This window comes from Diadema antillarum, unplaced genomic scaffold (assembly GCF_040938485.1).
Source record: "Diadema antillarum isolate AM-2024a unplaced genomic scaffold, OU_Dant_1.0 seq00000343_RagTag, whole genome shotgun sequence".
Lineage (NCBI taxonomy): Eukaryota > Metazoa > Echinodermata > Echinoidea > Diadematoida > Diadematidae > Diadema > Diadema antillarum.
In genome coordinates this window covers 201,243-221,653 of record NW_027271355.1, presented here as the reverse complement: position 1 = coordinate 221,653, position 20,411 = coordinate 201,243, and the positions used below count along the sequence as shown (strand labels likewise).

General features: G+C 40.4%; 1 protein-coding gene across 1 annotated transcript in view; it reads left to right on the top strand.

Annotated features, from left to right (window-relative positions):
- The first annotated feature begins 1,493 nt into the window (after window positions 1–1,493).
- Window positions 1,494–20,411, top strand: part of LOC139730897 (WD repeat-containing protein 81-like) — a 31,788-nt gene continuing 12,870 nt past the window's right edge. Inside the window, exons 1-16 of the mRNA XM_071641774.1 lie at window positions 1,494–1,554; window positions 3,650–3,769; window positions 4,342–4,514; window positions 5,091–5,250; window positions 5,938–7,128; window positions 7,649–7,984; window positions 8,786–8,955; window positions 10,724–10,886; window positions 11,868–12,046; window positions 12,390–13,807; window positions 14,759–14,901; window positions 15,476–15,595; window positions 16,213–16,462; window positions 17,069–17,260; window positions 18,336–18,450; window positions 19,305–19,444. Coding sequence (XP_071497875.1) covers window positions 3,674–3,769; window positions 4,342–4,514; window positions 5,091–5,250; window positions 5,938–7,128; window positions 7,649–7,984; window positions 8,786–8,955; window positions 10,724–10,886; window positions 11,868–12,046; window positions 12,390–13,807; window positions 14,759–14,901; window positions 15,476–15,595; window positions 16,213–16,462; window positions 17,069–17,260; window positions 18,336–18,450; window positions 19,305–19,444 — 4,846 coding nt within the window. The 5' untranslated portion in view covers window positions 1,494–1,554; window positions 3,650–3,673. The remainder of the gene's footprint in view (window positions 1,555–3,649; window positions 3,770–4,341; window positions 4,515–5,090; window positions 5,251–5,937; window positions 7,129–7,648; window positions 7,985–8,785; window positions 8,956–10,723; window positions 10,887–11,867; window positions 12,047–12,389; window positions 13,808–14,758; window positions 14,902–15,475; window positions 15,596–16,212; window positions 16,463–17,068; window positions 17,261–18,335; window positions 18,451–19,304; window positions 19,445–20,411) is intronic.

Sequence of the window (20,411 nt, the reverse complement as noted above, 5' to 3'; positions counted from 1 at the left end):
TTATTATCTCTCTCTCTCACACACACAATGAGGAGCTTTAGTTTAGATATTGTCGTGATTCTTTATGCCATTCTGGTATATATTATGTTTATATTTTATATGTTTCTCATATTGATGACATTTGATTTTGGTTTTTTTCGGGGGCCTAAGTAACACGTGTATACATGCTATGCTTTTGATTTAGTCTCCCCTACTTTGGTTCTTATGACTCCAAGTATTGCAAGTGATGTTATTAGCACATGTATCTTTGTTTCGATTATTTTTGTACATAAAGATAAACAAAATATTACTGTATGGTAATAATGGTAATAAAATAATCATTGTAACTCAGTTATGTTTATTTCATACTTTTGTGAACACAAAATATTATTGTATAATAATAATTGTAATAATTCATGGTAATTCAGTCATTGTAATTTAGTTATGTTTGTTTTATACTTTTGTGAACACAAAGTGGAAGTTAATGAATTCAAAGCAATTAATCAGTCAGTACATATATATTTAACTCGCCTATTTTGCCGAAACACATTTTACAGCCTTCTGCGATAATATGTGATAATTGATAACTTATGGGATGTGATCCTGTCCGTAGATCTTGTCTGACCACAATCTCTATGAAAATAAGTGAGTGGATTATACTACTAAATGTTATTGGTGTACAAAACTTTGTAATTGTATGAACAATTTACGAGATAACTACTCACAAACACTAGACTGTTGATCCGTTCAGTACTCAAAAAACTATACTGAACAGATCAACTTACATAAAACGTAGTTCGTTGTGATGACAAACTGGAAAAGAAAAAAAAAAGATGAGCAATCCACCACATGTGGAGCTCTATTTGTGGTCGCGCCATAACGATGTGAAGACACGAAAGACAGACCTCCCCCCAGAATCAGGATGACCTGGTTACTACAGAGAGATGAGGACGCCTATCCACGTAATACACCCGATTTGGAACCCTTCTAAGCTGGGGACACCGGCTCTGCGACCGAGCGCTGGGCGTCGGGAGAAGCCTCTCAGGATGATGGGTAGAGACAGGTTTGGTAACACCTACAGTAGGGGCCACAGGACCGAGACCACGAGGAGCACCGTTTTGCCTACACTCTAGCGGTCAATCACAGGGACAGTGGCGACTGAGACACCCCGCGCGACCGAACGTCAGCGGCACGAGATTCTTTATATATCGCAGATAAATGCAAAGTATTCTAGTCGTGGTTATTGCGTCCTTTTTCAACTGCGAGCTTTTCGAGCAGTTTATCTATGAAAATGACAAATTTGTCCAGTTTTGCTCTAAGTTATTTCTGTAAAAATGAAAACTTAAAATTTGACTGCTCCTTAAAAATGCCACCTGTTGATTATCTACGAATTAGATTACTTTCATCTCAGTATCACATCAATCTGTGCCAGTAATATATTCAGTAAATTTTCCTATGCAAATAGCTCCAATTTACATACTGCAGCACAATAACAAGCGCAAGCAGGAACAACAACGGCACACTCCCCTTTTCAGCTGCAGCGACGCTGCTGAACGATACGAATTCACGAGAAAGGTAAATAATGCTACAATATTGATGAAGCTAAGATTAATTTGAAAGGCACACTTTCTTTATTGATTTCAGACAGCCAGATTGTCCTCTTTACAGCTTTTTACTCCCGTTTTTAAATCAAAACTGCCCTCATCTCGCCCCATCCTGCGGCTGCGCCTCAGTCCCACGCAGTAGAATTTGTGCGGTAGAATCCTCACGTGAATCGTGATGCGATGACAGGCGGCAGATTAACTGCGACCAGCAGCCCCAACGTACAACGTACAGAGCGGCGGGTCTCCGGGGCTAGCGGCAGATCAGATTCGACTCTGCTTCGTACGACAATCAATTTACGTCTCGAGATGTATATATAGTCTTGCCGTTTCTGCTTCTCGATTTCTGAGTACCGCACTGTAATTACTTTGTTCTCTCAATTGGCGTTGCTCATTATGAACGCCTAGCGTGACTCTGTTTTGTGTGAAACTGTAGATCCATCCAGGGTCAGGTACGTCAGGGAGCTCCGGGATCGCGGGAGGTGGTGGATTCTTGCACCTCCTTCCTGCCTGGCCTTGCCGTATAAAGTGTTCAGATTTTCTTAATGACCCTAACGTTAAGGCCCGAGCCTTAATGTCTCTGTATGCATAGCTATCAAATTTAGGTAACGATAGATGTAACCTATATTTTAATATAAGATACCTCTTTGCTCTATTCATTGTGCTGATGTCAGTAATATATCCATATATTTATTCATGTTTCTTGCTTTTTTGTCTTAGAAGTCTGTAGGATAGGAGACAATTTAGTGCTGGCTGGGAACAAAAAACAAAAAAAAAATGAAAAAAAAAATCCTCGTCTAAATAGTAAAATTGGACACGGGGTTGAGAGATAAATTTAGATCTAATCCTGATTCTCTCACTGGAAATCTCTTTGACCTTACTTGTGGTTGTAACAATACTCATCTAAAGTAATTTAAACTTAGTATCATAAAGTGAAATAAATCAATTAGCCAATAGTGGTCTGCCTTTGTTTTCTGCATAAAGCATGATAAACAACTTATATGTGGTGTGTTTTTGTAAGCTGTACCTTTTCTTATTAACCTAGAAAGAAAATATTATATTATAACATGGAAATAGTGTAAAATAAAGGTGGATTTGTAACTAGTAGGGTCTGGTCTAAAATTAGTTACCTTTGTCTACGTCTACGTCGGTACTCAGCAAAGTCCAATTCTGGATATGATGCTATATTGTCTCTGCATGCACTATGCAATTTATGTGAAACAATGTCCTTTAATACAACTTCATTTGCAGGACCCTTAGAACAAATTTGTATAGAAATTTTTACAATGAATTGATTTTTAAAAAGAAAATTTACTTTCATTTATTAGCCAGACTTTCCTCTGACCTGCTGAAGAAACGGAAAGAAAAATCTCACCACTACTATATCTTTTAAAACTAATAAATGAGGATGCTGTTGTACCATTCTAATGATTTGTTTTAAAAATGTGGTGTTTTTGCCTTGTAAATGTAACAGATGTAGATGAGAGTAATTATGCCTAGTTAGCACTGGCTCCACAATCACCATTGAATGCTTGGAATATGCAAGTAGTTAATTATTGTTGCTTAGACCCCGTTTACAGTGCGGGGCTGGGCCGAGCCACGGCCAAGCCCAGCCTGGGGCCGAGCCCCGCAATTTTGTCCGTTTACACTGCCGGGCTTGGCCGCGCTTTTAATTCAAACCTTTCAATATTTTGTCGTAGTGGCGCTCTGCTTGTAAACAAACGCAATTTGGTATAGTCTGGTTTTCAGACCCTTTGCCAACTGGATTCCGTGGCGACGAAGTCGCCGTTTGGGCAAAGGCCCTTGCCGAAGGAAAAATCCTTTGCAGGACAAAACCACCTTAAACTATACTAGTTTTCGACGTTCAGGGGGTTCATATCCTGAATAACGAAACAGTACGGGCAGAGGGTTTGGAAGCCAGACTAAAATTGGCCGCGCATTTGGCCCAGTTTGCGTTTACACTGAGAAAAGGCCGGGCTCGGCCGCGGGGTCTTAGAGTGCTATTGACTGCTGGTGAAAAAAAAAAAAAGATGGATTATTCATAATATTTTTTTTTCACTTTGTTGCAGGTGGGTGATGTGGACTGCTGAAAAATGGATGATGAAGATGTTATTAAAGTGGCATGTCAACTCAACATAGATCCATTTCAGATTCAGCAGAATCTTGACAGAGAGAGTTTCACAGTTGTGGTAAGATTGGTTAATCCTACTTTCACTCATTAGTGCAGTGTACCTGCAATTATATACTAAATCTGCCCTAATATCTGATATTGTCATGCAACTCACTATGGAAATTACAAGTCTTTCCTTGCAATTTGTCACACAGTTGTGTATTATTCTATGAGTGAAAGCTTTAAATTACTTGTAAGATAGATCACTAGTGATTCCAACCGTCTGACACCTGTTCAATGTAACGGGTGTTTACAGACTGCTTTTTAACATTTATCCTCCCAAGTGAATGTTTTCAATGTTGACCAGAATATTCCCAAACTAATTTTTACAGGATTAATTTGTAAGGCATTATTATCCCATGTTAAATGTCATTTTCACACATATGTCAGGAAATACACATGGAGAAAGAGAGAGAAAAATGAAGATATCAAAACAACATGTGTGCCTATTCTAACTTTTGTATTTCATATTTTGACATGTCTGATTTGTGTACAACAAACATCTAAGATATTATGATTCATCAAAAGGAAGGTTATTGTCACATAATATAGTGTCGAGAAATAAATGGCTGAAAGTCTCAATGTTCACAGGTTCATGAGAAATGGCTCAGCCATGTTCAGAGTAAAGGCACTCTACCATCGGCTGAGTCTGGAATTCCTAAATGGACGCAGTCTTGCAGGAGTGCTCTCTTTGCCAGAGTAGCAAGACCATGGCTCAAACTCAAAGTCACCAGAGTCTACCTGCCAGCTCGTGGAATATCTGAGTAAGATTTGCATTTAAGTCAATGCATATATCCTACTCCCTCTTTCACTCTTGCTCTCTCTCCCGCTTTGGCTTCCCTTTAAACTCACGTTCTTTCCTGTTTTTGTCTCGTTTGAATGGATGGTATAGTTTTGGTTGAGATAAGGGATTCAGATTTTAACTTTTTGCAGAATAATATGAAACCACTTATATGAAATATAAAAAAACGTACAATTCAAAGAGGATTTAAATGTTTATTCGATGAAAATTTTATTTGAAATGGCTGAGATATCCAAATAAAGCGAAATGATCCCTAATAAAAGGTGGGTCCCACCTTTTATTAGGGATCACTTTGTTTTGCTTCAAATTTGGATATATTAGTTGCATCCAAGTTGAGTATGAAAACTGATATACCAGTAATGGAATGGTGTACATTCACATTTGTGGAGAAGCAATGTGCATGATTATCAGAGACTCCATAGAATTGCAGACCTATGTGGTCTCAGCCAGTGATACATGTATGTCAGGCACTCATTACTGCAGAATTTCCCTGTGCGTCACGTCATAATTAATCAAGGTATCCAATTTCTCTCTTCAGCTTACCTCAGATCCCAGGGGAACGTGTAATGAAGTCTGATGTAGATTTCATGGAGTACATGGATGCTGTTGCCATGGAAATCTACCAGTCTGGATGGGAGGGGGCTTACCGAGGGCGCCCATGCACTCTCAACCGGTTTCATAATTCACTCTCTGAAGCGGTATACTATGAAATCCTTCCATTTCCATTTTAGTCTTGCTGCATTCTAAACTCAGAAGTGACATCTTTTGGGAGAAGATCAAGTCAAGAGTGTTTGTATAGAAAATAGGAAAGTAAAGCAACTAGAATCATGACACTCACTGTAAGATGGTAAAATTATTCAACAATTAGTGAACCATATGATTATCAGTCTTGCCTCTGGACTGTGGGTCAAAATAAGAATGTCTGTCATGTAATATACAGAGACATATTTAGGATTCAATGGAATAGCATTCTCACACATCCTGTACAATAGAGGTATTTAAAGCCTTTTGCACTTTTCCTACAGAGAAGAATGGCTATAGGGGTGCTCCTGTGTGAGCAATATAGACATGTGATGCAGGTACTTTGCCTGCAGTATCCTAAAGGATATGTTATTAGGTCATAGTATCTCGTTATACCTGTTATCCTTGTCCATTTCACTGAATTATACCTTTTCTGTTTGTGTACTTTTTTTTCTTCCATTTGTTCAAAGAATAACCTAGTGTGTGGTAATTCTTATTTTTCGTGGTGAAATGCAGGCCTGTAAATACTAATGGTAGATAGCATGCACAGACAAGTTTAATGGAAAGACTGCACCAAGACAAGAGTTGTCAGTTCTCTGCCTTATTTGTCATGCTTTATGCTTGCAATGTCCTCTTTCATTCAGGTGCAGTGGAGAAGCATCTCTGGCTTAGTGAGTGACTTGTACAGCTGTCCAGTCATCAGTGCTGGAGGAGAGACTGGGGGAGGAGAGTCTGTGGCAGGGAGAACTCTAAGCTGCTCTCAGCTCCCACCAAATGGTCATCATTCTAACCTGGTCCCTGTCTATTGTGCCGTCAGGACACGGGAAGCATTCTTCCTGCTGCAACCACACCACCAATACACTGTCCATGATGTCACAATGTTCAGCCCAGCCATGCTTGGCAACTCCAGTGCTAAGCTACTCTTTGTCATCTACCAAATGCTGCAGGCAGTCACCCACTGTCACCGTCTTGGAATGTCGTGTGGCAACATATCGCTCTCAGACTTTGCCATCAATGACAAACTTTGGGTGCAGTTTTGTGGTCCCAAGTTGAATGATGTTATCTCATTTTGTCAAGCTGAGGAATCAAGTCAAGTACCCTTCAAGGGTCAGAGTGATACAGGTGGTGGTAGACTTCCAGCAGAAGATGAAACCCAGTTGGCAATCCAGGATGAGACAGGGCACAAGGAAAAGAGACCCACCATGGAGTCTCTGCCAGAGATTGTCCAGAAGTGGGCCATGGGCCAGGTTAGTAACTATGATTACCTGATGATTCTCAATCGCCTGGCCAATCGCCAGATGGGGAACCCCAACCACCACCCTGTCATGCCGTGGGTCATGGACTTCACGCGACCCGACGGTGGTTACCGAGACTTCTCCAAGTCCAAGTTCAGGCTCAACAAAGGTGACGACCAGCTAGACTTCACATACGACTCTGCCCTTCAGATGCAAGCCCTCACCGAAGAAGAGACTGGTCTTGCAGCCCAGGTTCCATATCACATCTCAGATGTTCTCTCGGAGATCACTTACTACATCTACAAGGCACGCCGTACAGCCAAGTCCCTACTGTGCAGCCACGTACGGTCAGTATGGGTGCCAAATGAGTACCCAGCCAGCATGCAGCGGCTGCAGAGTTGGACCCCTGATGAGTGCATCCCAGAGTTCTTCTCTGATCCGGACATTTTCAGGTCCATCCATGACGACCTGTCTGACCTGGAGGTGCCCAGCTGGTGTAGTGGACCTGAAGATTTTGTTGAAAAGCATAGGGCTGTCCTGGAGAGCCCATATGTGTCAGAGAGACTGCACCGCTGGATTGACTTGACCTTTGGCCACAAGGTATTTGTATATTTTGATGGGTCTGATATCAGTAAGGCTAGTATTAAAGGAATCCATTTCCAAATATAAATGTGGATTGAGTAACAGAAAGCAATATTAGTAGAACACACAAGTGCCGTAATCGCTAGATAAAGAGACTTCTGCAGCTAATGATGCCATTATGGACAGCAATATATACAAATGTTATTTCTTCCCCTTGAAAATGTAAGTTGTCATTACTAGGTTGTTACAACTTTACAGTGTGTTGATGCACAGGATATAAATAATCATTTTTTTCATTCACTCAACAAAGGAAATGTAGTTCAGATTTATGTGTGAGTTGATGAGAGACTTGTGAGGAAAATGACATCACTTTAATATCTCATTTGTTATAGATTTATCTAGTTTCTTTATAATGTTTGTCTGTGCATCTCTGGACTTTTTTTTTCATTGTAAATTTTCTGAAAGTTGAAGGAAAGAAAAACATGTTAAAACCAAATTTTAGTAACATCTGTTCAACTTTTCCTCTGTTCTTTCAAAGTTGTCTGGCCCGGCAGCAGTAAGGGCCAAGAATGTCGTCCTCTGTGTGGTCGACCAACACACTCAGCCGGCTAGTAATGGTGTGGTGCAGCTTTTCAACGTCCCCCACCCTAAGCGCTTCTCACCGTCCACCTACATGACTCTGGCTGCCCCGACCATAGAGCGACCCCGCACCAAATTGGATGTTGGACCCTCGGTTGTCATGACGACCCAAGATGATGAAGCAGCCAAGCTTACTGAACAGGAAGGGTTACCAGGCTCTGAAGGACCTGATGGCACTAGTGAACAAGAGAGGGCAGCAAATAGACATGCCCTTAATGTCAAGGACAATGTTCTGGTGAGTGTATTGGATGTGTGGGAAAGTACCTTTAAAACCTGGTAGCATAGGAATACAATGGTGTGGGGAGGTTGGCCTGGATTGGAATATCAAGAATCTCCAAAACAAATTGCGTACAGCTTAATCACTGGTCCCTATGTGAGTACTCGCGCAACTGAAAAATCTCAACTTGAGTCGACTGTCACTGATAAGCGTAAATTTCGATGCACGTATTTGCTGCAGGCATTATTTGTGGTTTTCGATAGTAGCCCATTGGGCAGCAAATGAGGATGGATTCAATCGGGCCACCCGTGTCTCCCCACGCTACGAGAGGCCTGTTGCATAAAACATTTAACCTGAGAAAAAACCTCCGGTAAGAACTGAAAACTGGGGTTACCATGATTCTGCAAATGTCTTCACACAGGAAACAATTGTTTTGAAAATCTACCTGAGGTGTTGTTGTTGTTTTTTTTTCAGGGAAAAAGTTTAATGCAGCAGGTCCCAGTTCTGTAACTTATTTCATTGTTGGCCGCAATACTGTAATATATTTGCTATTAATAATTATTGATAATGGCTCAAAGAAAGGATGTGCATCATTATGGATGTCATGACAAAGTTCTTTGGAAAGGACTCATCCAGTATTAAGTCATGCATAGTGTGGTGGATGACTACAACTTCATTCCAAGTGATGTATTGCTCAGAATAAAACTTTCACAGACGATTTCAAAAAAGTGAAGGTACTTCTAGATAAAAGTGCATCACAAGTCTTGTTCAATTAAAAAAACAATGACTTCTAATTTATTTATTTTTTCTTCCAAACAGAATTCTGCTGAAACTGACAGGGCAATTGAAGCAACCGAGGTTGCTATGGAGATAAGCCTGTCTCGCAACCGATCCCAGTCCTTCAACAATGAGGGCCAGAACATACCTAGCTCAATGGTGGATGAGAGTCAGCTGAGCAAGAACCCGATCAGAAAGCTACCATTTTTCAGGTATCCTGTCTGGACATACACATGTCAAGGAGCACATTTCATAAAGTAGAGTACTTCAAATTAAAACAGACAGGATCAAAGGTCAAAAGGTCAATGAACTTTATCCACTAATCATAGTAATCCTTTAACCCTATTCCCACCGGGGGGGGGGGGCCATTTGGCCCTCCCCTCGACGTTTCGCGTGATTATTCCGCAACGCGTGATGCTCTCGCCGCGACATTTTATGACTTTTTTCTTTCAAGTATCGCGTAACTTTTGACACCAAATTTGTCGCTCTTGGGCATACCTTTTTGAAGCCACGCCCCTTTGAAAAAAATTTGTCAACCCAAAAATTGCTCAAAAACATGATTTTGTATACAAATCCAATGTAAATTGTGTTTTTGCAATTAATTCATATAAAATAAATATTTTTACTTTCAAAGGCTGATAATGATCTATTTTAGCCTGATAATGCTTTAAAAAGTTTCTGTGACAAATTTTGATGAAAAAAAAACAACAAAAACAAAAAGTAAAAAACAAGGAAATACATAAGAAATTCAATAAACAATAAAATACATAAATGATTGTGAAGCCAAATTTTTGCTTCAATATTATTGCTGAGGATATTGAAAAGAATATGTTCACCAAAAATTAGAAGTCTTGGAGCTTTATTTTTTATTTATAGGCAAAACATTATTTTTGCATAAATTAGCATAAATTAATTAATATAAAATACATAAATTCAAATGTGAAAAATCTAACTATACAGTCTTGTAGACTACATTGGCCTCTACCTTAGTGCAAATTTTCGCGAGGATCGCGCGATCCACGATCGAGATCTGAAGGGGGGCCAAAAAGGCCCCCCGTGGTTTCAAGTCCCTCAAAAAACCCGGTGGGATTAGGGTTAAATATTGGTGAAGTCCAAAAAGGTCAAAGGTTCAAAGGTCAATGAAATTACATTAAAAACACTATACTCACAAATGTTGATATGCATGTGAGATGTCGTTTAGCTTTACCTTGTTTTTGTTTTTTTTTTGTTTTTTGCTAGGCTAAGCATATTATCCATTCAAATTTGCATGTCCTGATGTGCTGCAAATAATGACGTAATTCTCGCTATCGCCAATGACGTAAAAAAACTCCTGCGCATGCTGGAGAGCTCTGTCACAGGTGCACTGTGGGATTCCTCGGTCCCTTGTTCGCTTCCGGTTGTCTCATGCGAGCCGCAGTTCCCATACAATTCAATGGAGTTCTTTGTCTGCTTTTCCGTTGTTAGCCCTTTTTCTCGTGGCTATAATTCAGCTTAAAAGAGTTGAAAGTGTCTAAGCTTTGCTGATTTGTGGTCACTACAGTCATGGTTCACTACTGCAAGGCTTCAATGTGCTGGTCACAAGATGGAAAGCGAAGAAATCTTCCATAAAAAATACCGCTTTATAAAGACAGAGCGTGATGCAAGTGCATGTGCAGCCAAAACCGGGGCAAATTTGTCCCATGAGCTATCCCATAATGCATCTAAAACACTGCTCTGCACACGGCACCTACGTATTGGCGATATCCTCAATTGATATCAGATTTGAAAGTGTAGGAAAATTCAATGACCTTCATAAAATCATAGCAAGAGTGTGAACATACACTAACAGGCATCCGTTTTTAAATGTTTGATTTTGTTATTGTTTTGTTTTCTGTTTTTATTTGGGGGTAGAATCTGGTTGCAGCTAAGAGCCACCTTCATGACTCGGACGCATACAGATTAATCTGTCAGTTCATTTTGTGTCCACATTGTCCTTACCAGGGCCAAGACAGATCAACCCATGGACTCTAGGCAAGTCAGGCCAGAGCTAGCCACAATCGCCCTACCCGACGGCTATGAGCCCCTTTCAGCTCTCAATCAGCTGGAATCACTCTACTCCTTTACCACCAGAGCGGGGCACAGTTTGCCTGAACAGCACCAAGTGGTGAGTTTTTCATGGGTAGCATCCTAGGAAAATAATCTTTTTTATGCCTCCTCTCTGTAAAGTGCAAGAGGCATTATCTGGTGATGACTTGATTCCAAACTTGTTTTAGTGTTTGCTTGTTTGTTTTTTTGTCTGTTTGGTGTTTTTGTTTTTTTTGTCTGTTTGGTGGTTTTGTTTTTTTTTTGTCTGTGCAGCATAAGAAAACTGAAAGAACTTGGAGAAAACTGTATATGTTATGTATTTAGTGAGTCTAATTTTTCGTGAATCGGGACTTCCTGACAATTTCATGGGTGGTTAAATTCCCAATTGTGGAGTACAGTACTGAATGGAGAAATCTATACCTGCATGTCACATTCATGTCGAGTTCGTGCATTTTTAAATTTGCGAATAGCACCCTACTTGCAAAATAGACGAAAATAAAAACCTTGCAGAATATTCAGCATAATATATAGTATTTAAAACTGACACTTAGTGTGAACCTTCTTGAGATCCAGTCAGATGTCCGACCAATAATACTGGCATGTGCACTTTCAGAATTTAATCTTGTTCCACATTTGATTGACTTACTGGAAAGCTTTTTCCTTATTTATAAGAATACAAAATATCAGCCTTTGACCCTTGACCTGAATCCTTTGAAAGTGATGTGTCCCATGTCTTTTGGTTGATTTAGTTGTTTTTAAATTCATTTTATATGACCATTAGAAGGAAGAAGTGAATTTAAAAAACAAACAAACACAAGACTACCTGGTAGTAGTTCAAGCCACTTTGAATTGTGGTAATGAAAAGATCATTGCACACAGAGGATAGATACAAGTCTTGTGTTCAGCAGTACGTTTTTGATTTATGAAGAGATACTCAATGCTGAACTGCTGTACATGAAACGGTAATCATGGTACTGGTATTGTGGAAATCTACCTGATTTGTGCTGTGAGTTTTGTGTATTTATCAAGTGAATAACACTGACATCTGTGTGCTTCACAGGCAGACAATCGGGTGCAGTGGCAGCAGCTTGTTGCTAGGGATACCGTAGCTCTCGCCTGCACCATCACAGAGCTCTTCCTCGCGCCAAAGTTGAGACTGCGACAGGTGGACGCCAGCCTAGAGTGCAGATGTCGGCATTTGCAGAGAGTTGTGAGAACGGAATCACAGGACCTTCCAGGGTTAGTGAATTGTTCCATGAGAGGTAACAGGGCAGGATTTTAAGGTAAAAAACAAACACCAGTCACCCTTCTTGCAGATTTCAAGCCATCTGATGGACTTTGTATGTTATTCAATGACAGTGAATAATGTAAATATTGCTGTTCAATCCTGAATTACTAAATCACAATTAAACACTTTTATAACTCCAGTGTGATTACCCATATTGTAGCAAAAGTGAATAAACATCAGAAAGTTGATTCTTGCCGTGTTTCATGAATGCCAAAATGTTAGCTTTTGTCTGATTTATGTACAAAATGAAGCTTTGCAGAAGCAATTGGATTACCTGTCATTTTCTTTATACAGGCACATTAGGGAGCTGATACAGGGTTTGCTGAAAGTTACCAAGGGAGAGGATGAAGATTATACATGTCCATGGGACTTGTCCCTGCTCTACCAGAGTGGTCAGAAAGGCCTGCCATGGTTTTCACCTAGTCTCCTACTCCAGCCTCACTCCCGACTGGTGGCTTTCCCCCAGTATTTCACCCCATTGTACCAGTTTCTCAGCGAACTGCACCGCCAGCGGTGCCAGGCTGGTGCTGAGGAACCGCATCCTGTGGACCTGACCGACAGCCAGGCCATGAGCATGGTGCAGCTAGCCCGGCACTGGCTGTCAAGGGTCACCCATGACATCAGCGACGAAGGCAAGGACCTACTCCTTCCATACATCCTGGGTCTCTTTGAAGACGGCAGTACCGCAGTTTATGCTGCTCTGTCGCTCTTCAGCAGATATGCAGGCCATTTGGGACCAAAACTGGCCACTGATAGGCTGCTGGCACCACTTTCTCACCTTTTGGACTCAGAGTTCACCTCTCCAGACTATCTGCTCCTGTTCCAGCATTCCTTCCTGTCTCAGGTCATCATGTGTCTTGGCCTGAAGCCCTTCCTAGCGGAGCTTGCCGAATTTGTGACTGAAGCAACTAATGGCATGAAACAGTGTCCCATGTTTACTGATGTTGCTGGTGAGCAGACCTGTGGCCTGACTGTCATTGGACCATCCATGAGTACCAACCTGAATGAGAGAGAGAGTTTCCTGACAACAGATGGCATAGCGGTGGAGGAGGAGCTCTTTGGAAACGTTGATGGTGATGAGGGTGATGAAGAGGATGCTAACGATGAGGAAAATGTGGAGGAAGACAGCAACGGTGCAAGAGAAACCACCGTCTCTGGGAACTCTGAAACTCAGTGTGATGAAGAGGATGAAAATGATGATGGTGGCGATAATGAAGCATCAGACTCACAAATCAAAAAAGGGAATGAGAGTCCATCTGATGAGCAGGTCTCATCTTTAGAAGATAAACCAAGTGACACAATATCCTCCGACAGGGAAGCGGACACTCTGTCAATTAACTCCGGAAATATGACCTCCTTATCTGACCAAGGAGATGAAGACAATGTCTCTCAACAGCTCTTACTCAAAGATAAATCTGACAGACCAAGAGAAGAGGAAGACCAAATTTTCGGAAGCCAGAAATCAGCTGATCATTTCAGAGTGTACAAGCAACAGCTGTCATCCAAACTCTACCAGATCAACACCCTCATTGGCAAGAGTCTTAGTGAAGTAGCCAGCGAGAGCATCACGTGGTTGGTCCACCGCATTGGACCAGCTCTGACGGTGCGCTACATCACTCCAAAACTACTGATAGCTCTCTCAGCTTGCTATATGGAACCCCAGCAGCTTCTGCACAGCTCTCTCAACAGTGACGGAGATGTGGATGAGATGGGTAGGTCTTATCGTCATGGCTACAATGATTAGGCTCCTCACTCACTATTGCAGGAATTTATCTAACATTTTGCCTCTTGGAACCTTCTAGGCCCTGTGCAAAGCCTCTGGAGATTTTGGGTTTCAGAGGATTATGCGACAATGCACTATGTAATCCTTTTTAGCTCTGATTGGTGTGCACGCTGCACATATTCTTCTAAGCTAGTGTGATGTCACCAGCACAGGTGATTTGCTAAAGGCAGACAATGTACAAGCATTAGGACATCTTGCACATGTTATACTGATAAATAAAGTTTTTGTTTACAGTTGAAAACAAAGTGAAGAAGAAGAAAAACTCTACAGAGAGCGAATGACAAAAAAAAAATGGCAAGTCAAGTTTGGGTAATTATAGGTGTGGGGGTGCATCTTGATATCATGAATATCTGTATCATGAATTGACATATCTTTTGATCCACCAGATTTCTTTTAATATGCAACAGGTCATTTGTCATACACATGTTAACACACTACGCAAACTTAAACATCCAAATTCTGGTACCAAAATTCAGTCTGGGAATGTCAAGGTGAAAATTAGAAATCTGGAGACCATGCGGAATAGTGCTACCACCCCAAACAGAGTGGGATTGCCTTTGAGTGATTTCACTTTACCAGATTTATCAAATATGTCAAACTAAATGCTCTACCTGCATTATTCCAAAGCAAGATAGCCTTTCTTCATTGTCATGGAGAGCATTGGAGTTCCTAGAAGCAATTTGCATGGAAGGATTGTCATGCTTGATTTTCTTCAATTTGTCTCCCTCTACAGAGAGTCTTTCTTTCAAGAATTGTCATGTTTACTTTCTGTTAATGTATTCACATAACAGCTGTATGTGTCTTTAAAAGATGAATTAACAAACAACTAAAAGAAAATGACCATACTTTGTTGTTGTGGTCGTTTTCCTTAACTTTGCAGATACATCCAGTGTCTGCAATGGAAAGAAGGCTGTGGTAGGAGACATCAATGCTCGGTCCGTTCTGAAGTGTCTGACAGATGTAGCGCTGCTCTTTGGAGACCAGTTCATATTTCAGCAGTACTTGCCATTTATTAAAGAGACGGTAAATCAGCTGCATTCTTCTCATGTTTAAAATCTGTCAGCAGTATGTTCTGCATTTTGTTCCTCGACCATGCTTTAGTTTGGGTCTTCTCAAATGCTTTTAGCTATTGAAGTTGTTACAAGAGACAGAGGGCTCGACCATCTACATTTGAATAATTTTTCTCTGTACTTTATTCGCAAAGCCTTGCTTTCACTGTGCAATTGTTCTATGTGGTAAATGATTATAAAAGATCAGTGAAAAGTAGATTTAGACCGGAAGTGAGGACAATGATTAACTTATATACAATCTTATAACTTTCTCAATCAATCTTTTTTTACAGTGTTCTACAGTTTGTAATACATACCCATTCCATATTCTTTGTTTTAGTTTTATTTGCAGTCTGTGATGCACAATCTATGCTGCATGTCTATGTTAGAGGGAAAGACTGTATATTTTGTGTAACTGTTGTGAACATTATTGAGGGTTGTTGCATTGGAAATATGTTTTGAAAGCCATACCTGTGATGAGAGCTTGGATTTTATCATCAACATTGTCTGATAGAGTTCTATAATCATCTTTACCTTGTGATTGACAGGTGCGTAAAGTCCAGAGAAAAGTTAGTGTCAAGCTGGAAGGTCGTCTGGTTGCTTCTGTTGTCCTACTGAGACATATTCTCCCCTTCCTGACAGACTCTGTTCTTATGGAAAAACTGCAGGTAAATGATGTATGCTCGTAAACATTAATTTTCTTGTGCCACAAAACTTTTGCTGTGCATGTATTTAATTTTTCTATTTCTAACCTTGTAATAGTACTACCTGATCCCCACTTTATAAAGGGATTGTCATAGACTTTGCTTAAAGACAGTGACTTTGCTTTAGTTAGTGTTTTGTGTTTATTCCTGTTTGTGTAGTATTTTGTACTTTGGATTTTTGTGAAATGAAGTGCAAGTTCTATATAAAAGGCATAAAGAGAAGGGGGCACAAATGAGACAGAATATGTCAAGTAACTGAGGGGATGATGTGAAATTTTAAAGATAAGCAATATGATTATATGGTGGTATTTGCATTCAACTGCATTCCTGCTTCATTTATATGCATTATTATGGTATGAATTGCAAACCTTTGACTCATAAAGGCATGCATGTGTACGTGGACTAAGAGAAAATCATTAAAATGATTTTCAAGCCATGACACCAAGCCATGCAGCAATAGATTTGAAGTATTTCACATATGTTTCTTTTGTTTTGATTTGATGAGACAGTTTTTGGTAAACTAGTCACAACAGTCTGTTGCATAATCCTCCCCTCTCCTACACCATACTGGAATTTGTCAGTACCTCTTTGGCAAGTTTGTGCACCCTCTCCTGGACATCATGTCCTGCACCGGGATCAACTTCCCCAGCGGCAGCCAGGTCCGCTCCGTCGTCTGCTTCAAGCTGGTCGACATCCTAAATGCCATCGCCCTGCGCATCGGCCGTGAGATGACGAGGGATCACATGACCGATATCCTGAAGCGCTTCTTCCTCTGCTTCAAGCTAGCCTCCGCCTCCAGTCTCTCCAGCCCTGTTAGCGGCACTCCTCCTGGTTTGTGTCTCGCTGTTTTCTCCCTTGAGTTGAAATTGACAATGCTGCTTTCCTAAGTGCATGCAAATGCTGGCAAACATTGATGAGGAAGCAAAAGTTGTTTCTTTTTGTGTGTGTTTTTTATTCTAAAGCATTTGTAGTTTCTTACCAAATTTTTACTGGATTGAAGATTTGTAGCCCAGCATAGTTGTTATGATTGTATCTCTATTTGATACCATGTTTGATACCAACTCTGGACTATTTGTAATATTTTCCAGTGGAGGAATGAAGTGGTAGTAGTGCCCTTGATGGAGTCAGTTCCAATTTTGTCTGATATATGTGATTACATGTGCATTTTTTTTTAAATTTAGTAATCTCTCAAGGTGCATTGGGTGTGCGTGTCAAGCAGTGCAGAATGGATGTGTGTAAATTTCTGTAATTACAGACTTGTAAATGTGACCTCAGACATTCTGGGTATATCTCTTGTAATCACTGTTTGGAATATGATGGCTAGGAATCTTGAAGGAAATGGCAATATTTTATGTGATGTGCTGATCAACTTGCCGTATAGTGCAATACCATGCAACAAGTGGTCAATCAGGGTTATTTGTCTTGTGTGATGGTCAGATTACAAGAGCCTGGCCAACAGTACAGACAGTGAGGACAAGTACCTGGTTATTGAAGTGGACAATGAAACCAACCAGATGACCATCGGTTCACCATACGGCCCGACAGCAAGAGGACATTCGCAAGACTCGGGTCCAGAGATGAGCCCCACCTTCCAGGGCTTGGGAACTGTGCCAAGGCCAAGCAGTTTAGGTGAGTTTCCTCTTGCTGCCATAAAGGTTGTAAAAAATACAAACAGGAAAAAGAAATCCTAGAACATTGCATCTCATATGTGTTTGACAATGGTCAAAGAAAATGGCAAATCGAAGTGACCTGGTCTAGGGGGATTGTTGCACTGCATTTTGAATAGAAGGTTTGGGTTTAGAGCCCAGCCATGGCCTGAGGCAAGATGCATTATCCCCCGAGCTCCTCTCTGCTCTGATGTTGAAATAGGTGCCAGGGTCAATCTTACTGGAATATTTGTAATTATTTCTGTTCCCTTATGGACAAGTGGTATACTGCTTGTCTCTAACAAACAATAGATATGATCAAGTCGTTAAGATATTGTATCTGCAGTCGTCTCCCTGACTGTTCCTTGAAAGAAGAAGTGCAAATAAAACAAAGTTTATCTCTTACCAGTGAAACAGTTGACAGTCAAATATTTGCAACATCCTGCCTGACCAGCCTCCCATTAACCTTTATACAAATGTGTACCTTTCTTTTCTTCACTTGAAAAAATTATGGTGTCCATATCATATTGTTCTTAGCAATTTCGGTATGATGACTTTGTCAATATATTCAGTTCAACTAATTCAACAAGAAGGGGCTGTAGTTCCTGAGTATTTGACAGATTTTATGAAGTCATTTTACCATATTGCATAGGTGATTGTGACTGGTATCACGATTTTATGAAGTACTGTAAAAGTGAAAATTTTCGCGGTGTTGAAATTTTCACTCATTTCGCTCAACCACAAACTAGCATGAAAATAAAAGCAGGTGAAAATTTTTACTTGCCATATGTTCCAGTAGTTGATATTTTGATTCCGCAGAATTAAAAACACGCGAGACTCTTTTAACCCGGGCGAGCGCGAAAAGTTGGTTCGCGGGAAAATATCCACTTTTACAGTAATTCAAAACTTTAAAATTCCTCATCTTCTCCTTGAGGGTATAATTTTGATGAGAATTTCACTTTTCTGTTTGTTTTACTTTAATTTCTTTGTGGGAGTCAATTTGAACAAATCACAGAGTTTCCCTTTCCAATTGATGCAAGTTTTTGTCTGACATCCAGGAAGCCAGAATGATGAAAATGCCTCTCTGGAGGACATGAAGTCCACCCTGCAAGACGTCTTCACCCCAGAGTTGGCCCACGCCGCCTACATACCGCTCTGTAGGCTCACAGGCAGGTGAGGGTGTACAACTTGACACATACTTTGTAGACCATCACAATCTGAAAGATAGCTGTACAAAGAAATTGTGACTGGTGCATGCATATGCATGATATCATTCACAGCTGTCTCCTAGGCAGAATACCCTTTTTTTTTTTCAATAAAGTTATGAATGCTTTGCTTCATGCATCCATGTTTCTGTTGAAAAAAAAGAAAGAAAAAAGGACAGGTTCTTGCCCTCCCATACACTGCCTGACTCTTGTTCCCTTAACATGTCAACTCTGGAATGGTGACACATTTGCTCCTGCGACAATTGCTCAAGTTGTATTTTCTCCAAGGACTGAGGGTTATGGTTGTACTAGGGTTTTAGGTTTAGTTTGATATTAGGATTGGGATTAAGGTTAGGGATATGTTTTTGGGTAGAATTTGTATTTAGCTTAGCATGCAGATATTTCATGTGAGCAATTGTTGCAGGAGCAACTGTCATGGAATCTTTTTGAGTAGCTTTGAAGTGCAGTTTTGAATTAAAATTCAGTGCTGCAGACCAGCATTATATTGGAAATTGCTTTTCCTTTCTATTGTCACAAATATTTGAAGCAATTTTCTGATCACAGATTTAGATGTTTTTTCTGTTCTTTTGACCTGTTTTTTTTTTTATTCCTTCTGATGATCACATTATGGAAGTAGGATATCACAAATTCATGGAAAATTGTTTGTAGCAGTGCCACTTTGGATTTTTTTTTTTTTTGTTCCTTTGGTAATTGTAATTAATAAGAGGGTAAATTTGACAAAGTTGACTCTTATAGGAATAATTTATTGCATTCCTTTGTGTGTGTTTGTGTGTTGTGTGTATGCATATGGTTTTCTTTCAGCATATACATGGAGCGGAGTCTAGTCAACCACGAACAGATCTGGGCCCTCTCCAGCAAGCATGAGAAGGCCATGTCAACTCAACTGTCACCACCAATGCAGTCTCCTCTGTCTGATGATGGTAGTCTTGCCAACAGTCCAAGTAAGAACTAAATTCTATCTTGTCTTCCAAGACACTGTACAAGTCAAAAGATGAGGCCTTCACCCATCTTGTGACCAACAAATCATAGACGGGATGTACACTTCTGGTGGTTCTAGGACAATTACCTTCTGGACAATTACCCCTTCCCCTGACCCTAATTCTAATCCTAATCTAAAACCAAATCCTGACCCCAACCCCAAATCTAACCCTCTAATTCTATCCTAATGCTGAACCTGATCCTATCACTAGCAGGTATTTAGTTTGGGGGGGGGGGGGGGTATTGTCCTTGGGGAGTAAGTGTCCTGATACACTTCTTATGAATGCAGGGAATTTGATGATGACAAAATTTGTCTATCAGGTGACGCACTGGAGAATGAAAATATGTTTTTGGTGATGATTCAGCTATATAGATCTTCATGTGGGTTCAGAAACTTTTATTTTCATGTAATAAGTTGAACTGCTTCATTTTTCTCAGTTTCTTACCCAGGCATTGATGGCAATATCTCCTGGTCTTCTCTTGGGGTGTCTGGTAATATTTTTGTCTGTCTGTCTGTTTGTTTCTCTATCTCTGACTCTTCCTCCCTCTCTTGCTTTCTGTCTCTCAGCATATCTACAGTGTATCTTTGTATAAATTCATATGTATATCTGTATATCTTATATAGTTATATGCAGGACTGATGCTGTTACTTGTGTATGTGTTGTGGTTCCATGACATTTGCTCCTTTGACATTTGCTCCCATGAAGTGTCTGCACACTAAGCCAAACATAAAACCTACCAACAGACGTAATCCTAACACTAATTGTAATACTCACATCAAACTAAACCAAAAACTCTATCACAACCCTAACCCTAACCCCAAGCCTGGAGAAAATAAACCAGAGCAACTGTTGCAGGAGCGAGTGTCATGAGGACAAGTTCACCTTCATAGACATGTGGGTTGAGTGAATGCAGCAATATTAGTAGAAC